The following is a 21191-nucleotide window of genomic DNA, read 5'->3' as shown; positions in this document are numbered from 1 at the left end:
AAATGTGATGCACTTTTGAATTATTTCAGTAATAATTATAAAGCTAAAAAAATAACTATTAGGAGGAAGAAATATAAAACACAAATGACAAAACAAGTTGAAGGAAGAACGTAACCAAAGTCGTCTAGCGTGCGTTGATTTACAATTAAATTTGGGACGTTTATGATATTAGAATTGGTATACTACATTAAACATATATCAACAGAATACAAATTTATTTGGTCCCCAATAATTGGCTAGTTTTTAATAAATATATCTTCTTTTAAAAATAAATGACACAAGTATTTTTACGTACGAGGAGAGTGATTGACTTAAATCAATATAAATTCGAGTGATTTTTGATCATTCTGTAAATTTTTTTATATTATTACTATTTTGACAATACAATCATCTTATTTCATGCTCCATTCATGTAGATTATATATGTTAAGTTTGGTATAAACTAAAAATGTCTAACTATTCCTTTTATGTAAACAAAAAAAAAACTTTCAAATGTTAAATATATATTAATATATTGACAATATTTTACATCGATATGATAGAGATTCAAAATTTTACATGCATTTCAAGTATAAATATATTGATAAATTCAACATTTGGATATTATTAAAAATATTAATAATATAAAAAGTTACGGAATGATTTAAAACCACTCAAGTTTTATATGGATTTAAGTAGATCCCTCCTCTTTTTGTTAATATATATGGTACAAGTAAATAATTATGTTGCAATGTGTTGGGTCAAGACCGAGAAATTTGGACACAAATATTTACGTAGGAAACCCTCTATGAAGAGGATAAAAAACAATGGGTAAAGAAAACTTCACTATAACGGCAAAAATCGAAAAGGGGAGTACAAGATGAAGAAACAAATAAACCCTGAACTTGAAATACAAAGTTTTCCCCAAGTTCTCACAAATTCTCTTAATTTTTTGTTGTTGATTTTCTTTAACTATCTAGGGTTGTTAAAAGACTTATTTATAGCTGAAATCTGTGTAAAAATATGACAAAAACATCTCTAGAATAATTAGAGTTAGACTAGGCAAATATAACAGAGTTTAACAAGGAGAAGAAACTCAGTTAAGAAGGGAACACATCGCTATGTCGTGACGTCGCGTTTGGCTTGTTGGTACTAGTGTGTCGTATCGTTGGGACATCGACTCTTCCTTATAATGACGTCAACTCTGTTTTTTCTAAAATGCGAGGCACAATCCGTACAATAAATGAGAGAATGGAGTTAATACTAAACTTCATATTAATTAAGTTGAAATTAATACAAATTATTATTAAGAAAATAAATTTAGATAGTTAGCTATACTAATTAAAGATATCAAGAGCAATTAGAGAGTTGTAATAGTAAAAATATGAGTTATTCTTTTTAATTTGAAGACATAAATTATTTAGATAGTTTTTACAGTAAAAAGGTGTTTTTTCTACATTTTAAAACAATAAAGTAAAACCTAAAAATGTATTTATTTTTAACACTATTTTTTTAATTTGTAAGATTTTAATTAAACTAACGTGACTTTATTCATCAAATCAAACTTAATACATACATTCATAAAAATATTATGGATATGAAGAAAGAAAAAAAAAAGGAACAAGACAAAGAAAGCAGATGAAATTCATAATAAAGAAAAGAAAGTTGGAAAATTCAAGGGGGAGAACTTGACTGAGGTGGAATCGACCATATAACTAAGATAATTAAAATGATGGCGAAATGTTGGGTTCTTTCCCCACTGACTCCTCTCGTAAATATTCTGTAATTATTAAATTACTTAACTACTACTTTCTTATATGCATCATCAGAATACCATGATATCATGCATGGCGTCATTTTTTTTTTGAAACTTCCATTAGGGCAGCCATGCATGCATGTCTGTCTTTCTGCATATGTCATTGTTAAATCAAGAAAATGACTTGGTAAAGTTTTGGAATCTTTGAACTCCATTTAATTTAAGTATCATTTTTATATATTTACTTAAAAACAATATGTATAGATTCAAAATTCAAATATTTTATTTTTGTTTTTTTTATGCTAAATCATGTTTGTTAAAAAATATTAAAATTTTAAATTTAATAATTAAAGTTCAAAATTATATATTTCTATATTAATAATAATGTTGGTATTATTAAATTGAGTTAAAAATATAAATTTATAAAAAAATTGGGATTAAATTAAAAATTACGTTTAAAAGTTTTAAAATGAAATAATTTTTGGAGGAGCTAAAAATTAAATTTTCTTTTTGTTGATCACCGGAGGGAATAAATGTGTTTAGGGATTCAATCCAAAATTATTACATTCCAAACTCGATTGACTCAATTCCCCAAACAAATCCTACGTCATAAATAGTGTGTAAAAATTATGAATTGAATTTCCACTCATAATTCCTTTTATTTTTATTTTGTAAAAAAATAAAAAAATTGTAATATTGTAATGAAAGTTTTTAATTATCTACTAACAAATATTAAGTATAATGACAAGGTATAGTGCACTTTTAAGATAGATTCAAATTTTGAAGATAACATTATTTACAAAGCAACTACAACCCTAAATATAGATTATAAAATAAACATGGAAGTTGAAAAACAAAAGAGAAAATGTTTTATAGGAACAAAAAAAATAAAGATAAAAGTTGCTTTTGCTTTTAAATTTGAGATAAATAGTATTTAGTGTTTGAAATAGATAAATTTTTTTAATTTAATTTTTTAACTTTGATTCTGTTAAAGTATAATGAGGTGACATTTTGAGATTGTTTCACATTATTATTATCAAATTTCTTTATAATTTCTATATATTTTTATATTTATATAAAAAATTAAATTTAAATGCCAATATGGTATAATCTCATAGTGCTACATTATCACATCTGATGAAATCCAAGTTTAGTATCAACTTGAGAAAAAATACTAAATTTCAAGACTAATGTGAATTAAAAATAAGTTTAGAGATCAAATTGAAAAAATATTGTCAAGCTTAAGGATTAAGGTTTTGCTTGGTAAAATGAAAAAAAACTGAAAAGATGAAAAATTTAAGAGGTAGAAAACTAGAATAATGGAAAATATATATTTTCTTTCTGTGAGTGTGCTTGGTAGGAATGATGGAAAAATGGAAAGAAGTAATAATTTTATTTTTATCAATTACTTGGTAAAATTAAGAAATGAAAAAAAAAATTAAATAAATAATTTTGTACTAAAATACTCTTTTTTCTCATTTTATCTTCTCTTGTAATCTTAAAATAGAAGAATTGATTTTTATATATCAAAATAGAAAATAGTAACCTCTCCTAATTTCTTTCTTCTAACTTTTTTTTCTTACCTAATACACCAAAAATTCATTTTCTTTTAATTTTTCTTTCCCTTATCTCATTTTTTCACTTTTTCTTTAAAAAATATACCTTAAATGTTAATTTATCCTTTAAATTTTCAATAAGCCGACAGGAATCTCTAAAGTACCTTGAAGTCAAACTTCCTGTTTGAAGTTTAATACGGGAGTGCAGAGTTATGTGCTTTCTTTCAGAAAGGGTAAACGGTGGTTTTGTGCTGTGCTTTTTATAAATTGGAACTTTACGGCCCGCTCCAACTTTTCAACCACAATTCCAATTCAAAAACACGTGCAAAGAACTATGGCCCACCAGACTACCTATGCAATGCATCAGTGTACAGTGTACTCCGTTCTTTTCCATTTCCATTACATACATGTTATATAAATAATTACTTCTTTTTAATTAACTGATACTTTATTGTTGATTGCAGTAGTTAATTTGATAAAATTTAATTGATAATAGAAAGTTAATATATATAAAATGATAAATAAGAGTACGACACTTTTTATTGTTAAATATTTATTTGTTTATAATATTTTAATCATTATTGGGTAAAATTATTAAAATAAAATACTATTACCAAAGAATTAAAATATCCATCATGAAAATTAATTAGTGAATATTTTTAAAATTTTATATAACCAAATTTCTTAAGTTCCTTATTTACAAATATTAACATTGTGAAAATTGATAAATATTAATAGTGTATCAATATAATTGTAAACTATATTATTAGTGATAATTATGTCATGTTTTTAGTATATAAATTAGTGATAATTATGTCACACTCTTAATAAATTTGTCAAGTAGCATTTCAATTAATATAAAGTTGCATAAAAAATCATTTTGCACAAGTAAATTAAAAATAAATTAAGAGTATATAAATATTCAAGAAATAAATACATATCCAAACAAGTAAAAAAATATATTTAAAAATCACAAAATTATCGTCTAGCTGCCATCAAACTACTAGTGATGTTATTGCTTACTTTTGTCATTTCATTAGTACTCACATGCTTAACTTATTGAGTGGAAATTAATACATTTAGCATGTAAAAATATTTCGGGAGAAATAAAATTTGAATTTGCATCTATGACCTTAAATATTAGGTCAAGAACTTTACTTAATTTAAACTAGTTAATTGGATTCAGTTAACTAACTTTGAGTTTAAGTAAATTGGAATTGTAGTTTCAAACAAATTCACATCTAATTTCATCATAGTTAGGTTATTTTACGTGAGTCATTTTGACCAGAAGTCATTAATGTAGCCAGGCTAGTTAGATTAATACAAGCTTCATTGAATACCTTTATAAATTATGTACATCAAGTTGAAAATAGCATTTTATAATATTAAAACATCGACCTAGAATATGGATAACTGTTAGCTATATGTATGTTTTTCAATGAAGAAAAAAAGAAGAGGAGTAATATGTCTTCTCCAGACGTTTTTACGAATAAAATTGCTTGATATACTTAACATCGATAAAATTTGGATTCAAACAAAAATTTAAAAAGGTATTTTTCATATATAACCCGATGTTTGTTGATCCATAAATACATATGCTAATTAAATTTGATTAGAGTCAAGTTATTTATCCAATCCTAAAAGTAATTGCTTGAAAGTAAAAATGTTTGAATAAAAATGTATGCTCAAAAAATGGCTTTGGACAAAAAATAAAGTCCATTTTCTAAATGAGCCGGGCTTCGGATAGAAATTTTTGGTCTGGTCCCAACCTGACCATTTTGTTATTATTACTATTTTATTGTTATTATTTGTAATTTTATATTTTGTATAACTCTTATTTTATTGTTAATTTTGTTATTATTTTAAAGGAATTTACTTGTTAAGTTGTAATTATACTAGTGTTATTTAAATATAAAGACATTTTTAATATATTTTTAATTTGTTAGAAAACATATATTTTAATATTCTTAGTGTATTTAATGTATTATATTTTTTAAATTTATTTCCATATAAAAATAATAAAAATAATAATAATATGAAGAGGTCGAATCATATTCAAATTTAATATTTTTAACTTGGGCAGAATTTTAAGCTAATTTTTTAGACTAAATCCATCTAAACCATAAAAGATGACCACCTGACCTATGATGAATTGTAATGCTAACCCATTAATTAGTTGAAATTGGAAGAGAGGAGATAAAACGTGTCAAACTTTTGGTCTATATATCTACCATTTGGAATTCCTCTTTTGTCTTAAATATTCCAACTTGTATGTCTAAGGGCATCCATTTGATGACTTTTGCTCTCACTGTCAACTGTTTCATGCTCCACACCTAATTTATATTTAACATTTTTATTTATTTACGAATTAACTGCAATCATAAGAATTTTACAAATTTTTAATCTAAATTGGTGTTTAAATTAATTAAATTTTTAATTCTCAATTCAATCAATTAATTTAGTTTTAATTAAATAAATTAATAAAATCCATAAAAACTATTTTAAAAAATCAATTAATTTTTAACGATTCGTTAAACATTAATTTATAATTAATCTAAATTTTTATCCAAATCGATATATTGAAAACATATCCGCGGCTGAGCTTCTAAGACGATAAAATCATGAATCCTAACAAAAAAGAAAAAAAGATTTTCATTGAAAAGTTTGGAAGATGATGAACAATTTAAGATTTGTGTAAGAAATATAAATGTTAAACACGTACCCTCAATAAATAAAGAGATGTCACTATCTTACGCCGGACCAATAAAGATTTCAGAAGACAGAATCTAACTCTATCTTTGCTTTTCCGGGTGTAAAATTGGGGAGGGGATTCTCGTGAAAAAGAAAATTCGATTTTATACATGTTATATTATTTTTCATTAACTTATCCGAAAGATGCATGAACTTTTGAGATCTACTTGATGAAATTCAAAATTCTAATATTATTCTTCATATCAAACATACAATGCATTCTGCACCCATATGTTTTTTCGAACATATTCTTTTTTTCTTTTTCCTCCTTAATTTAATCTAATTTGGTTGGTATGATTATTTTTGTAATAATTTAGATACATAAATTCAAATATACTTAAATATATATTTATATCAAATTTTTAAATATAATTAATATTAAATTTAAACAAAAAAACAAAACATATTTACCAAAAGAAAAGATCAATTTTGTTAACAGCAGGTTTACTTAAATACAAATTAAAAAAAAGAGTAAAGAATTTATTCGAGTTGAAATGAGAAGTTAATAACTTTATTGAGATGAAAAGAATTTATAAGTAAACAACTTATATAATTTAATAAAAATCAAATGTTAATGACTTATTCATTCTAATACAAGTATAGGAGCTTTTGTAGACAAATGGTAAAATGATTTATTATTATTATTATTATTATTATAAGTGCAATTTCAAATATAATCACATATAATATATATTTGGAAAACCACAATCAAAATCAAATAATCACAATGCATTGATTTCAATCAATATATAAAAACACGAGGAATTTAAAATTTGATAAATGTAACATTTACATCGTGGAAAGAGAAATTAAAGAATAAAAAGGGTAATGGTAGCTAGCACCTTTACAGACGGGAGTGAGAGAGTGATTGGGGCGTAAAACTTAGTGAAAATGGTTATGTAAATTAATTGGACATAGACATAGAGCACCAAATGCATGAACTTATGAATTACTATCTTGGAAATTTAAAATTTACAGGTTCATTGAACCGAGCAAACACGAAATATATATACTCTTTTTTGTTCAAAGAGGAAATATATTCGTTGTCTAGTGGGAGTGAGTCATGGTCCACGCCCGAGTCTTGAGGTCTACGTACTTTTTCCCTTTTTTGTGTGTGTCGGAGTCGGAGATTGACTTTTGGAACCCCATTTATTTATCGTCTCCACCGTCCACTTTATTAAGTACAAACAGTTTAAACATGTGTTTGTCAAAGCGTTGACAATTTCCCATCTGTTTTATTCCAGAAAACAATCTTGAGTATTTTAACCCCAAAAGCTAAGTTTTTCTTTAATGGAATTTAACATTTGAGAATTTACAGAATCGGGTAAAAATAAACTGAAAGATTAGTTTTTTTTTTTTTTAGAAACCAATTAGTATTTTCTAATAAAACAAGAATCAATGTATTATTTAAAATTATTTTAATTAGATTAGTTGATTAATTTTTCTCCTTATCAAAACCATCACTATTTCTCTCCAGATTTGTTTTACTTGCCTAAATTTATTTTCATAAAGTTTAGATGTATTTAAGTTATTAATTTATTAATTTATGTATTGTAATGATTTAATTTTAATTTAATTATAGTTTGATTATAATTATATTTGCACTTGGAACCACTTAAAAAAATTTATTAATAAAATTTAAAGAGTTGTGTTATCTTGTAAATTTTTGAGATTTCATGTCATTATAAGCTAGACAATTTCTCTAATTATATTTTATACGAGCTAATAGTTATCAAAAAATTATTTTATATATTTTAAAATTGACTTTGACATGAAGAAAATAGAGTAGTTACCCTTTTAATGGACTGATAAAATATAATAAAAATATATAATTATATAACTTGGATCATCGAAATAACTTAGTGAAGATTTGGACCATCAAGCCTATGCCCTTTTTTCCGTAACATTTTTAAAATTTTATCTTCACATATTAAAAATTTTAAGTAATTGAAACCATCTAATTATTAATTTAGTTAGGGATAATAAAGTCAATCTATGGTTAACAATAACATTTTGTAAAATGATCCAAAAGAATATTTATATAATTTTAAATTTAATTTATTTATCGAGAAAAATAGCATATTAATCTACGGTTTAAATGTTATGTTTTGTTTATTAAAATTGAATCAGATTGATGAATTGAATATTGATTCCATCAGTATTATAAAATCGGGAAAAAATAAATTAATAAAAAATCAGTTGACTTGAGTGAAAATTTGGTTAAAAACTGTTTCAATAAAATTTAAGTTAATTTAAATATTTAAATTTTTTTATTATAATTTATAAAATGAATGCATATGGTTATTATTAATAATTTATGTTTATCAATTTTTTATTTTTACAAATTTTAAGATTTTTTGAAATAAAAATATTTTGATTTTTTATTTTACAATGATTGAGCTAATTATTTAATCATCTCTACACTCTAATAAATTATTCATTTTTTTATTTTTATTTTTTTGATAAAAATTCATTTTTTTATTTAGACACACACAAAAAATATAAATTAAGATGCAGAAAAAAAACAAATAGGAAATCCATAATTTGCAAGTTGTATTAAAAACAGACCTAACCACTTTTAAACACTCCAAGAAAACAAATAGATAAAAATTATAGAAATAAAAAAAATATAAATTATAAAAAATTGTAATGATATATAATACAAAACGAATGGAATAGAGGTATAAAAAGTAATATAATATGAGAAAGCACTTGAATGATAACAAAATTTCAATAGAGAAAAATTCTACTCACTCTAAAATAAAACATCATAAATAGGAGTGATTCATATAACTGGAGAATTCATCGTAAACATGACAAAAAAACAAAAATCCCATCACTTTTTTTTTTGTTGGAAGGAAAAAGAAAATAGATGTATTTAACTTTTTATAATAATAACTTAATAACTCTTTTATTATTACTTATAATAATTTTATTTTTATATACAATAAAAAATAATAATTATATTTTTATAAATATCATTTTATTATAAAATAATATAATCTCAATAAATATAAGAATTGGTCAACAATTAACTTCTTTCTCTCTCCCCAAAACAAGAAGAGGAGGAAAGAACACCCAAGGTTTCATTATGTTTATGGTGTGCTTGACTTTGACAAATACCCAAAGTACTTTTTTTAAGATTTTCAAACCAAATCGACAAGTAGTATCATCTAAATTTCTTATTTAGAAATTATTTTTTTGATGAGCACATTGTTCATGTTTGTGCTACTATATAATTAAATAAACCCCTCCTACTTTATAGCTCTATCAGGTTAACTCAAATCACATGCCACCTTCTTTCTGACTTGTTTATCTTATCTTTCTTTCTTCTTTCTTTATTTTTATCACCGTTGGCTCCAAATTTCCTCAGCCCTTTATTCTTTCTCTTGTTTTTATAGAATATATAGAATTCCTGGATTTGGTTGTTTTGAGCCAGTTGGGGACAACTTGAGTTGAAGGACTTCAAGCAAAACCTAGCTTCTTCTTCTTCGGAGAGTTTTGAGGCAATTTCCAGGTTTTTGGTAGATAAATTCGATCTGGGTCTTTGTTAAAAGGTTGAAATATAGCAGTCTTTTGTTGGGAGAAAAAAGCTATGGATACTTCTTCATGGGTGGATACTTCACTGGATCTAAGTCCTTCTTCAGATAGGCCCTTGCCACTTGACACTCCGGTACATCAAAATTTTGTTCTGGAAATGTTGTTGTGTTATTTCCTGTTTTCTTACTTGAATTTTCTTATACTGAGAAAGCTTTTCAATCTGTTATCATATGTTTCAGAAGAAGGAACCAAGTGGAAATGGCAACTTGATTGTGTTTGGAAAGAAACTTTCTATGAAAGAAGAGGTGAGTTTATGCATCTCTTATATATGGAAAAGTTCCAACTCCGAAATGAATTAAAATTAACATATGACTTTTTTTATTTTTTCTTGGGATGTGAAACTGAATCTAATGCTGTTTGTTTTGCAGAGTGGTGCTTTAGTGGAAGAATTGAACCGTGTCAACGAAGAAAACAAGAAGCTGACGGAAATGTTAGCAGCAATGTGTGAGAGCTACAATGCTTTGCAAAGCCAGTTGACGAATCTAATGAGCAAAATCCCAGTAAAAGAACTCAGCCCTTCAAAGAACAGAAAATCTGAAAGCAGCAGCAACAACAACAACAACGATAATTATAACTTTGGGATCATTGGAAACTCAGAGAGCAGCTCAACTGATGAAGATTCATGCAAGAAACCCAAAGAAGAAATTATAAAGGCCAAAGTTTCTAGAGTATATGTCAGGACTGAAGCATCTGATACTAGCCTTGTAAGATAATTTCACATAAAATATTATACTCTTCTGCGGATTTCAAGTACTCGAAGAAATTTACTTGATTTCTTATGCAAATTGGTTGAACAAATTCAGGTGGTAAAGGATGGATATCAATGGAGGAAATATGGGCAGAAGGTGACCAGGGATAATCCTTCCCCAAGAGCTTACTTCAAGTGTTCTTTTGCTCCAACCTGCCCTGTTAAAAAGAAGGTAAACCCTGGTTGGCTGGCTTCATTGCATTACAGTTTGTAAAATCAAAACTCTTTTGAAGTTCCAACCCACAATTCATCAAACATTTTCAGCTGAAAACAATTAAACTAAAGTTGATTTTGGGTTGACGTTTTTAGGTGCAAAGAAGTATTGACGATCAATCAGTGGTGATCGCAACATATGAAGGTGAACACAACCATCTTCCTCCTTCTCAAATGGAACCAACATCAGGTTCAGGCCACCGTGGTTCAGCCTCATTGAACCCATCTGGACCAACCATGACTCCAGACTTCGGCAAAACCAAGCCCAGTGGTAGTGATGTAGCTAGAATCTGCAGCTCCGGTCTGCCAAAAATGGATTCACCGCAAGTCAGACAATATTTGGTGGAACAGATGGCTACTTCTTTGACGAAAGACCCAAAATTCACAGCAGCATTGGCAGCTGCCATTTCAGGAAGAATGTTTCAGCAAAGTCCAGTTGAATAAAAAAAATGGGATGGAATTAATATCTCAAAATATAAGATCAATTTAGAGTTTTTTTTTTCTCGTTTCTATTTTAGGATTTATATCTGTCTTGCTGGGAAAATATACCGGCGGACAAAGAGTTGTTTCTATGATTTTGTCAACTATAAGTAGTAATTGTTATGAACTTAGAATGTTGTAAATACGACATTGCAGAAGAATTGGGGAAACACACAATTTAAAAACAGAATAGGACAGGAAATCTGTTCAAGCATCAGCTTCATGTAAATATTCTTTTCATTTTGTTTTTGTTTTTGAATAAATTGGTCTGTAAATTCACATTCCCTTCCTAACTTATAAATAAAAGAAAATACGTTTTAACGCACTCGAATTCATGTCCTCTTGCATTGAAAACATCATGTATACTAATCAAGCTAATATTTAATCTACATATTCTTTTCATTTTGAGTATAAAACATAATTGGTTCAAAAAAAGGAAAAAGAATAATTGAATATTTTCAGCTTTAAAATAAGTTTTGCGTACAAAAACTTTTGATAATAAATTCTATCAACATTTCTGCACTAATCGTTGTCAAATCACAAGGATGCTTGTGTTGGAGTATAATGAGGTTTTTCATTCTTGTTTTGATCAGCAACAGTTAAACATGCATGTGAATAGTTATACTATTATTTGGAATTTGTTATAATATAGTTTTTTAGGGAAAAGCGTATTTTATATATAAGAAATGGTAAAAAAGGGAGTAAAATGAGTCATTAAGTCGAAATTTAAAAAAGAAATCAAAGTTGTGTTGTAAAAAGACAAAAAGAGGAAGAAAATAAGAAAAGCCATCGACAACTTGGCTAAGTTGGATTCCAAGCGTGTGCGCCCCCACATGCTACAGTCCAAATTCCGTACATGAAAATTAGTCTAAAGCCCAATGACAAGGCCATCAAAGCCAGCTGAGGACCATAATTGCCAGTCAAATGAATTACCTTTAAGTTTTATTAAAATAACATCAAAACAATACAATATAATTATACAACTCACATAATTTCGCAAAAAACATATACATATATATTATATAAGCTCAAACTCAAATACGTGGATAAATTCAAAATCTATATAATATAAACATAAAACATAAAAAAAAAATACAAACAAACAAACAGCAATTAATTATTGTTACAATTACAAACAGCGGGACCATTAGCATTAATTATCAGTCCATATTCTAAAACACGTTTTGTTTACCCATGTCCCACGCCAGATTGCATTGCCAAGATTTTCCAGTTTCTAAGCTGAAGATGTTCTCAGCCGCCTCACCTGATATGACAATTCTTACAATTCTTCTTCAAAGTTGTTAAAGTTTCTTGAAATGAAGATTTCTACCGTATATAGGTCCCATTGGCATTTATGATATGCAACATGTTTCCCCCTATTTTTTCTACATAAGAAAACATTTTGTACACAAAACATTCCCCCACAACACCAATCATCATCCACCATATTCAAATGGTGTGAAAGATCTCAATCAAATAACAGTAAAAACAAGAAAAATACAAACTCTCATCCCAAACCCCCATACCAGATGAAATACTATATACTTAGAAACCCTGAGTCCAGGCAAGTTATCCCAAGGCAGTCGTCTCCTCAACTTTTTTAGTTTCATCATTTGCTTCATCATTGTTAACTTTTCCCCTTGATTCCACCCCTGTTATGCATTCTTGAAACCTAAAGCAACTCATAAGATGGTCATTAGTCAATCCAGCCACTTGCATGAATGAATATACAACTGTAGGCCCTACGCTTCGGAATCCTCTTCTGATGAGGTCTTTGCTTATCACCTCTGATTTTGGACTCTTGACTGGAACCTGCCGAGGGTACCGAAATTGACCAACTATTGGCTTGTGATTAACGAAGCTCCAAATGTACTTGTCAAATGACCCAAACTCATCTATTACCTGCATATAACAGAACTTGCTGTTAAATAATAAAATCTACTGTGAGTGTACTTTAATTCACTGTGTTGTAAATGAATCAGAGCCATTTATATAGATGGTTGTTTCACTATAATATGTAACTTAGCTAGGGCTTTCTTTGCTAAACACCGGTGAGTGGTGACAATAAGAGCTTGCTTCAAGAGTTTGAATTTTACTTCTGCAATTTGTAAGTAGAGATTAACAAATCAATCATGAGAATAAGTCCATGCCTTGCATATTTGGTGTCCATTTTCAATGATGCCTCGAATCTTGAGTTCTGATAGCAGAGAGCTGGCAGGGCTTCCAGGAGCTCCTATCTTTTTCTCACTTAGTTTAGAAACAGCCCTTGGATCAAACTCCAGAAAGGTGTCCCTGCATACAAATAAAAGCCAAATTTAGCATCAATCACAACAAAAACCCACCTATAAAAGTAAGTATTTTATACATAATACTCGCTACAAATACTTGAAAGCAAACGTGACAAGCACTACAGGCCTCACAGTTGACCGACTTTCAAACACAACTGTTCATAGAGTATGAGCAATACCTAAACAAATGTCTTTTGCTAAGGATGGTAGGCCATGTCAGTTCAGCCAAAGCACCTGATAAGCTGAGCAATTCAAACAGTTTCCTGCATATACAAAATAAACAAGCCAAGGAAGTTAACATCTGAAATTTCATGCAGAAATTAAAAGAGGAAACAAAGGTACAGCCAGATGAATAGTGCAACCAAATTACATACTTGTCATCATGAGCTGGAACTCCCCATTCTTCATCATGAAAAGCGACATAACAAAGATCTTTCAAAGAACAAAAAGCAGTTAGTATTTGCAAATGTTTATAAAATGATACAAGTTACCTGAAAAATACACTAAAAGCAAGTGGTACATCAGTAGAAGCTGTAGGACTTTCGTGGGGAAAGGTCCCAAAAGCCTTAAAGAACCGTGAAGGAGAAAACTATAGCAGAAGGACTTAGAATCAACAAAACAAAAACATACTTACGAAAGGGGGCAATGGATTTTAAGCAGCCGGAAATTGTAAAAATGAATGCAACTCGACATAAGTGTAATCAGCCTAAAGCCCGATGAAAAATTAGCTAAAGAATTTATTTTACCTACTTTACCCTATGACTGAATTCCAAAACCACTTACATTGTGATCAATGTTTTGCCCTTTTTGTCACTTAATTTGAATCAGATGCCCCTTTCTATCAACTGGATCCATATACATTAGATTGCCCCACCATATTTGTGGCCCTTTTCCTATGCAATAAAAAATCAATCTGAAATTGGCAAGAAAATTGCTAACCTTGGTCTATCTTTCTCAAGACCTCCATTTAACTTCAACCCAAACCCTTCCATCTGAACATCTCTAGAGAACTTAGCCTTAATTAAGAATAAAATATTATTCCATCTCAACCTGGGGCAAAGCCTCAAATAGTTCATGCACTCAATTAATTGTTGGATGCACAGCAGGTTTTGGGTTCTAGTCTTATTTCCTGCGAATGCCAATATTCCTTGTAATTAAAAAAAAAAAATTCAAATCCATCTGTAATTCTCTGTAATTCTTGACTAATAGCTTCAGGTCTAGCTTACCAGAACAATCATAAAATTCCATTCATAAATTATATTCATAGTATTTACAAGATTAGATCAATCAGAAATTACTAAGATAACATCAATTTTATAGCATTGTGAGTCTACTTGGACTCAGAGTGTCAGATATGATATGTGTCTGACACGAGTATGTTTATTTTTGTCTAAGTTTTTCCAGGTATTTGGAGGGTCATATCCTCATGGCTCATGCCCATGTACGGAAATGTGTTGGACACATAGAGATACAGGTACTTTAAGAAAAATGAAATATTGTTCATGGAAATTAAATGCAAGTTGTACTTTACAACTAGGAATCTTCAAACACACGCATAGCCAGACAGATATAACCTGCTGCTCTAGTTGAAACACTGCAGATCTAAAACAAGAAGAAAAGAGTCTACTTTTTCTTCACATGTAATATAAAAGGCCACACATTTAGGTGTAGCATGAAATATTGAAATAAAAAGCTTAGAGTTAAGATACACCATTTTCAATGGCTTGTTCTCTGATAAATTTGCTCAAAGTATGGGATGGTCCAGATCATTAATGTAGAAGTGTCAGGCGGGCCAAATTTACAGCCATGCTCAAACACTGAATGGTGTACTATTCAGGTGAGTCCAAAGTTAGGTTGAGATAAAAAGTAGCCATCCCATTCTCTAATAAAATGCTAAAGTTGCATGGTTTTAGACAAATGGTACATTCTAGCAAATACAACCTAAGCCAAAACCCCAAAAACTATCTGCCATAGCCCAAATATAATAAAGGAAAACAAGACTGTCCAGAATGCTTAAGAAAAGTTATGCTTTCACGATTGACATCCAAATCAAGAAAACTTGCAATTATTGCAAACTTCAAGATGTGAAAGAATATAGTATATAGGGAACGCAAACAGCCACTAAAGCATTAATCTTTCTCCCCCCTTTCATTTTGAAGAATGTACCAAATATATAGTACAGAGCTCTTCAATATTACCTATCTATTCCTTCCAGCATATGCAGCAGTAAATATTTGATGCTGATACTGTAAAGGAAAAGAATAAAAACAAACTACACCTTCTACACTAAAGAAAAAAGAAAGAAGCTATATCCTTCCTAGCAGCATAAGAACTTCTATATAGGATCAGATAATTAAATAGAAAGCTATTCAATCAAATTTTGCTTGCATTTCCAACCGAAAGGATAACAGCACTCTTAAATAGCTTCAAATGTCCTTAGAGTAAAAATCTTCTCAACCGTCAGAATGTTTTGTTATATGAATACCCTCTAATATAAGTGTCAAAATCAACAATGAGCCAACTTCAAACTTGGTTACTAAGCAACCAGCAATCTCCTTTCAACAACTACTATAAATGATACAAAAAAGATGTGTTCCTTGCTATCTATGATGACCCACGGTACATAAATTTATATACTATTAATGAACCAAATGATGCCATCCCATTAAAAATAAAATTGTCTGTATTTACTATTCAAAACTTTTAATAAAGTGTCATTATTTAGTTCACGATAAGTGTATAGATATATACACAAACAATGCATCAAATATAAACTCGTAAAAAAGTAAAAAAGGAAGGACTCGACTAGTGTAACCTGTGTCAAGTTGTTCCTCAATTCTTCTAATTAAAATCAAACCAACGTAAAGGGGTTACTACTTAGACAGAATATCTCCTTCAGCCAATTTACTCAAGACCGGTCAACAAGTTCTAACATGATTCAACTATTTTAACATAAAAATCAACTCCAAAGCACAAGATATATAAGGAATGATACCATTATTACGAATCATGAGAACCAAATAATCTAAACTTAAAGAAGACCAGAAAACATTAAAAAACATACCCGAATTGGTTGTGACCCATCCACATCTTTTCTTGTTATCCAAGCAACCACCTTCCCATGAATCCACCACAATCACCCCACTCTCCCCTTTCGGCCCACTTTGCTTCCTCCTCACTCCAACACCGATTCCATGTTTACCACCCCGCCGCCCTCCTCCGCCAGTCATCCCACTCGACGACGACCCTGCCGATGAAGACGATGCTCCTCCGTCCGACAAGCACGACAGACTCATCGAAAAATTCCCCGCCATCCTTTCCTGCTGCCTCAAAATCGATGCAGTCAAAGTCAACGATTGAGGGGCCGGCGTTGGTTTCTTCTGTGGAGTTAACAGTTCTTTAACCTTCTCTTTGTCTTTTCCCTCAGGTGTTTGCTGGACTGGTTTTTTGGTCGATTTTGATGCCGGTTTTGTCGGGACCTTGTTCCCAGCCGGACCCAGAACCGACCTCGCTTCCATTTCCGTTGCAGTGTTAGCCGACCTTACCCTCGGCGGTCCCGACATTTACGGCTCAATTTTTTTTATCATCTCAAAATTTCGCTACAAAAGTTTCTAATTTGAAGCTTTCTTGACTAAACAGTGAGCTTTGGAATCAGTAATTAAAGAGTAATGGAGTGAAAAGGAAGGTTAAGAATCGTAGGGCTAAGGTGAGAGAATGCTAGTGGAGAAGAAAGCTGGGAGGACACAAATTTCGTGCTGCATTGGTGATATTAGAGAAATTTTGTTACAAGCAAAATACTGGAAGTGGGTCAATTGTTGTTTTCGAGAATGGTGTTGTTTGGGTGGTAGGAAAATGAGACGAGAAAATCAGGGGGGAAAATAAAAGCTTGGTGCTTTCGAGGGAACTGGGTGTAATTTTCGGTGGTGAGGGGGTAGTTTCGGATATTGATGGCAAAAAGCAAAGAATCAGAGGGATCCGCCAATGAAAGAGCGCCACGTCAGATAGGGTTTGGGTTTTTAAAAGGTTGTTTTTTGTTTTGTCCTACTCCGACCCGAGTCCGCATTAGCTGCGAAAATAATTAAATGTATCTATTCTGTATATTAATTTTGGGAGTCCTACAAATTCAAAGGGTATTTTAAAATGTTTTTAAGGGTAAAATTACCAAATAAATTTATTTGCAACAAAAAAGAAAAAAAGAAAGATTATATGCACAAAATAATAGTCTATGCTCCTTTTTCCAAATTTATAATAATATGTATCAAAAGACAAATTTAATATTTTCTTGTTCTAACCTAGCTCACATATGAGGATTGTATTAAGAAAAACGCAGTCAAGGGTGGAATTGAGAGTCCTGAAATGTTGCAGTATTGTTCTGTGATTATCCAATAAAAAACAAAAAGACATACGCTTAGGTTAGGGACCCACTTATCCAAGTTCCTTCCACACATTCATATCCTAATGCCCGGAAAAGTTCACACAGGCCTAGAAAACCAGTAAAAAGAACTAAAAGAAATTGAAAAAAAATTAAAAATCAATGGCTACTACTGTACTACCCAAAGCTCTTTCTCCATTTCTTTCAAATCCATCTTCACTTCCTTCTGCTCACTTAACAGCTAAGCCACCATGTTTAAGGCCACTAGACCACTCTCCATGCACCAAAACTAAGCCAAGTGTTCGAACCCATGCTAAGAAAAAGAACCCATGGCTGGATCCTTTCGAAGATGATGTGGAAGACCCCTTCTCGGAATATGGTTCATTGTTCACTGATGGCAAGCAAGAAGAAGATCCTAGGCCCCCTGAAGACCCTGATAATCCTTACGGTTTCTTGAAATTCCCAAAGGGGTTCACCGTGGAGTTGGCTTCACTGCCTTTGAAAATCAGAGGTGATGTCAGGAGATGTTGCTGTGTCATTTCTGGTGGTGTCTATGAAAACTTGTTGTTTTTCCCTGTGATTCAATTGATCAAAGACAGGTATAACAATAACAGCAACCAAAATGTTGAAGCTCTGATTTTGGGTATGAAATTTCCATCTTTAATTGTTAATATATTTTGATCAGATACCCTGGTGTTCAAGTGGATATATTGGCATCAGAAAGAGGAAAGCAGACATTTGAACTGAACAAGAATGTGAGATGGGCTAATGCTTATGACCCTGACGATGACTGGCCTGATCCTGCTGAATACACAGACATGATTGGACTTCTTAAGGTTATTGGCTTTTCATGGATGAAAGTTTGGGTATTTAACAATGGTTTTCAATGTTTTCATGTAGCGTCATATTGGATTAAATTGAATGTAGGTTGTGAAATTGCAGAATAGGTACTATGACATGGTTTTGTCGACAAAACTGGCGGGTCTTGGCCATGCTGCCTTCTTGTTTATGACCACCGCTCGAGATAGAGTGAGCTACATTTATCCAAATGTGAATGCAGCAGGTGCTGGATTACTCCTTTCTCAATCTTTTCCTGCAGATAGCATGAATCTTTCTGATGCTGGATATAACATGTGAGTGAGTTTTACAACAAGCCACTAATTCATATACTTTTGGTGAATTAGAAAAGCTTTGTTTTAAGAGAAAATGATTACGGTTCGGAATTCAATGTTATGTTTTTGGTTTAAGTGGGGTCGTACTGCTATAGGTACCATCAGATGGTTGATTGGTTGGGAAGACCATTTAGGAGTGTTCCGAGGCACGAGGTTGGCCCCTTAAGAGTGTCGATTTCGAGGAAGCTGAAGGAGGTTGTGGCAGAAAAATACAGAAATGCGGGTGTAGAGAAAGGGAAATATATAGTGATTCATGGAATAGAATCGGATTCCAAGGCTTCAATGCAGTCTCGAGGTGATACTGATTGCTTGCTCCCCATTCAAGTATGGGCTGAAATAGCTGAGGATATAAGGTATTATTACCTGCTCTCAAGTTGTACGGATATGAGGGTAAATCGACATGCACTTTTGAGTTGCAATAACATAGTAGACTAGCTGATAAACTTGAGTTGAAAGAGCATGATCTCATCACTTTTGACAACATTGACTAAAACTAGTTATCAAGTTTAACATAATCAAATATCTTATGTTGTGCCAACAGGGGATTTAAGCCACTTTTTGTCATTCCACACGAGAAAGAAAGAGAGAATGTGGAGGAAGAAGTAGGAGATGATGCTAATATTGTTTTCATCACTACCCCAGGGCAGGTTTGCACTTTTTTCAACTCATTTTATAATCAGAGAAGCGTATACGAGTATTCTCAATGTTTTCTAAGGTTTTCATATACGTATAGAATCATATTTCTATATCCAGTCCAAATACTTTAGGAACAATGAAGAGTCAGGGTAACAACCCTTTTTAACTTGTCTGCAGAGATGAAAAAGAAACATACTATGTTTCAAAGTCTGACACTGGAAAGATCCATTAATTTAAGCTATGCTTTTGATGATTCTTTAGCTAGCTGCTCTGATAAATGATTCAGCCGGGGTGATCGCTACAAACACAGCAGCTATACAGCTAGCAACTGCACGAGAAAAACCAAGGTGAGTGTCTCTAGATTTATGTAAAATCATTTACATCAAAAATATATGTAAATCTTGAAAGGGGTTTTGTAAATTTGAGTGCAGCATCGGCTTGTTTTGCTCAGATGAAAAGGGGAAACTGTTTGTTCCTAATGCAGAAGAGAAGAAATGCGCCGTTGTCTCATCCAAGACAGGAAAGTTGATAGATATTGATGTGGAGGCTGTTAAACAAGCCATGCAAATATTTCAACGGTCCCTAGCTCTTGTATAGGAGAGGTGTTCATATATATATATATTTTTGGCTACACTCTTGTGATTCCTTTTCTTTCCTATTCTTTCCTTTTATATCTATCTTCAATGTTTCTATAGTGCAAAAGCAGTAATAAGTTACACACGTCTTCGCTTGACAAGTACCCAAAAATGAATTATAGTGTTAAATATGATCTCAATTCACGATTAACTTGGTTGGTTGCATGTTATGAAAAGGGTGATGTTCAGTGTTGGGTATAAAGTGGGTTAAAGCCTTATATCCCAAAACAATCGCATAAGAGTCGGGGAGTTTCCACCATTAATTCAAGCACTAAATTTAGGAAATTTGAGGGCCATGTAGGCTATTTGCTTTCCCTTGTGCCTGCCAATGTTGTGAGATTTTATATTTGGATACGAGACGAAGGGAAGAAGTAAATTTTACTAAATATTTAGTGACTTAACTATGAATATAATACAAAGGAAAAGTAAATATAAAAGACTGAGCTTTATGGGCTTTGAACTTCCTGTGATTAGGAAGAAGAAACTGGGCTATGACATTGACTGCCCTATTCACATTATGAAAAGCCTCTTCTCCTTTGCTTTAATTTAATAAAAACAGGTACGGAAATTGAGATTTCATAGTTCATGAATTCGTTTTATTCGTCTATTCTTGTACCTCATTATTATGTTTATTATAATGCAGATAATATAGATTTTAACGCATCAAATCATATCCTTGTTTTGTTTGGCGTCCAAATTGTTAGATTGACGTTTTGACTTTTTTGGATGTGGAGGTCATATCAGCTTAGCTCACTTGGATCTTTGGCCCAATCTTTATCCAAATCAAGTCATGTTTTGGGTGTTATATATTTATATTAAATTTGGATTATGGATCATTATCCTTTGAAAATGCGAGTGAAAAGATACGTTGGAGTTCGATTAATATCTAAATTGAATTGCTATTATTATTAATTGAATTAATTTTTTTCAAATATATTAATTGAACCAAAATATTTTGGTTAATTCGATGGGTTAATCGAAATTTATATATTTTTGTCTTTTGGT

At 30.7% G+C, this 21191-nt stretch overlaps 3 protein-coding genes across 6 annotated transcripts; 2 read left to right on the top strand and 1 right to left on the bottom strand.

The window, feature by feature from the left end:
- The first annotated feature begins 9301 nt into the window (after positions 1 to 9301).
- Positions 9302 to 11408, top strand: LOC107958459 (probable WRKY transcription factor 40). The gene is made up of 5 exons (XM_016894236.2): positions 9302 to 9715; positions 9822 to 9887; positions 10011 to 10346; positions 10446 to 10562; positions 10700 to 11408. Exons 1-5 carry the CDS (start codon positions 9638 to 9640, stop codon positions 11045 to 11047), a joined length of 945 nt encoding a protein of 314 aa, XP_016749725.1. The 5' UTR covers positions 9302 to 9637; the 3' UTR covers positions 11048 to 11408.
- A 718-nt stretch (positions 11409 to 12126) lies between these two features.
- Positions 12127 to 17357, bottom strand: LOC107958460 (probable GMP synthase [glutamine-hydrolyzing]). Its single transcript, XM_016894237.2, has 5 exons — positions 16436 to 17357; positions 13746 to 13803; positions 13551 to 13634; positions 13234 to 13375; positions 12127 to 12985 (listed from the first exon to the last, which is right to left on the bottom strand). Exons 1-5 carry the CDS (start codon positions 16932 to 16934, stop codon positions 12653 to 12655), a joined length of 1116 nt encoding a protein of 371 aa, XP_016749726.2. The 5' UTR covers positions 16935 to 17357; the 3' UTR covers positions 12127 to 12652.
- Positions 17358 to 17816: 459 nt separating this feature from the next.
- LOC107960754 (photosynthetic NDH subunit of subcomplex B 1, chloroplastic) lies at positions 17817 to 20182 on the top strand. 4 transcript variants are annotated; one of them, XM_041113373.1, is made up of 7 exons: positions 17817 to 18342; positions 18429 to 18579; positions 18686 to 18876; positions 19011 to 19268; positions 19457 to 19562; positions 19813 to 19898; positions 19983 to 20182. In XM_041113373.1, exons 1-7 carry the CDS (start codon positions 17906 to 17908, stop codon positions 20146 to 20148), a joined length of 1395 nt encoding a protein of 464 aa, XP_040969307.1. In that variant the 5' UTR covers positions 17817 to 17905; the 3' UTR covers positions 20149 to 20182. The 4 variants fall into 4 exon arrangements, with proteins under 4 accessions (XP_040969307.1, XP_040969309.1, XP_040969308.1 ...); XM_041113372.1 differs by having other exon boundaries at positions 17850 to 18342; positions 18671 to 18876; XM_041113375.1 differs by lacking the exon at positions 19983 to 20182 and having other exon boundaries at positions 17840 to 18342; positions 19729 to 19887.
- Positions 20183 to 21191: the final 1009 nt, after the last annotated feature.

The sequence above is a fragment of the Gossypium hirsutum genome, chromosome A05, assembly GCF_007990345.1.
Source record: "Gossypium hirsutum isolate 1008001.06 chromosome A05, Gossypium_hirsutum_v2.1, whole genome shotgun sequence".
NCBI classification, from domain to species: Eukaryota; Viridiplantae; Streptophyta; class Magnoliopsida; order Malvales; family Malvaceae; genus Gossypium; species Gossypium hirsutum.
Note: the sequence above shows the minus strand (reverse complement) of the source record. Positions and strands in the feature narration are given on the sequence as shown.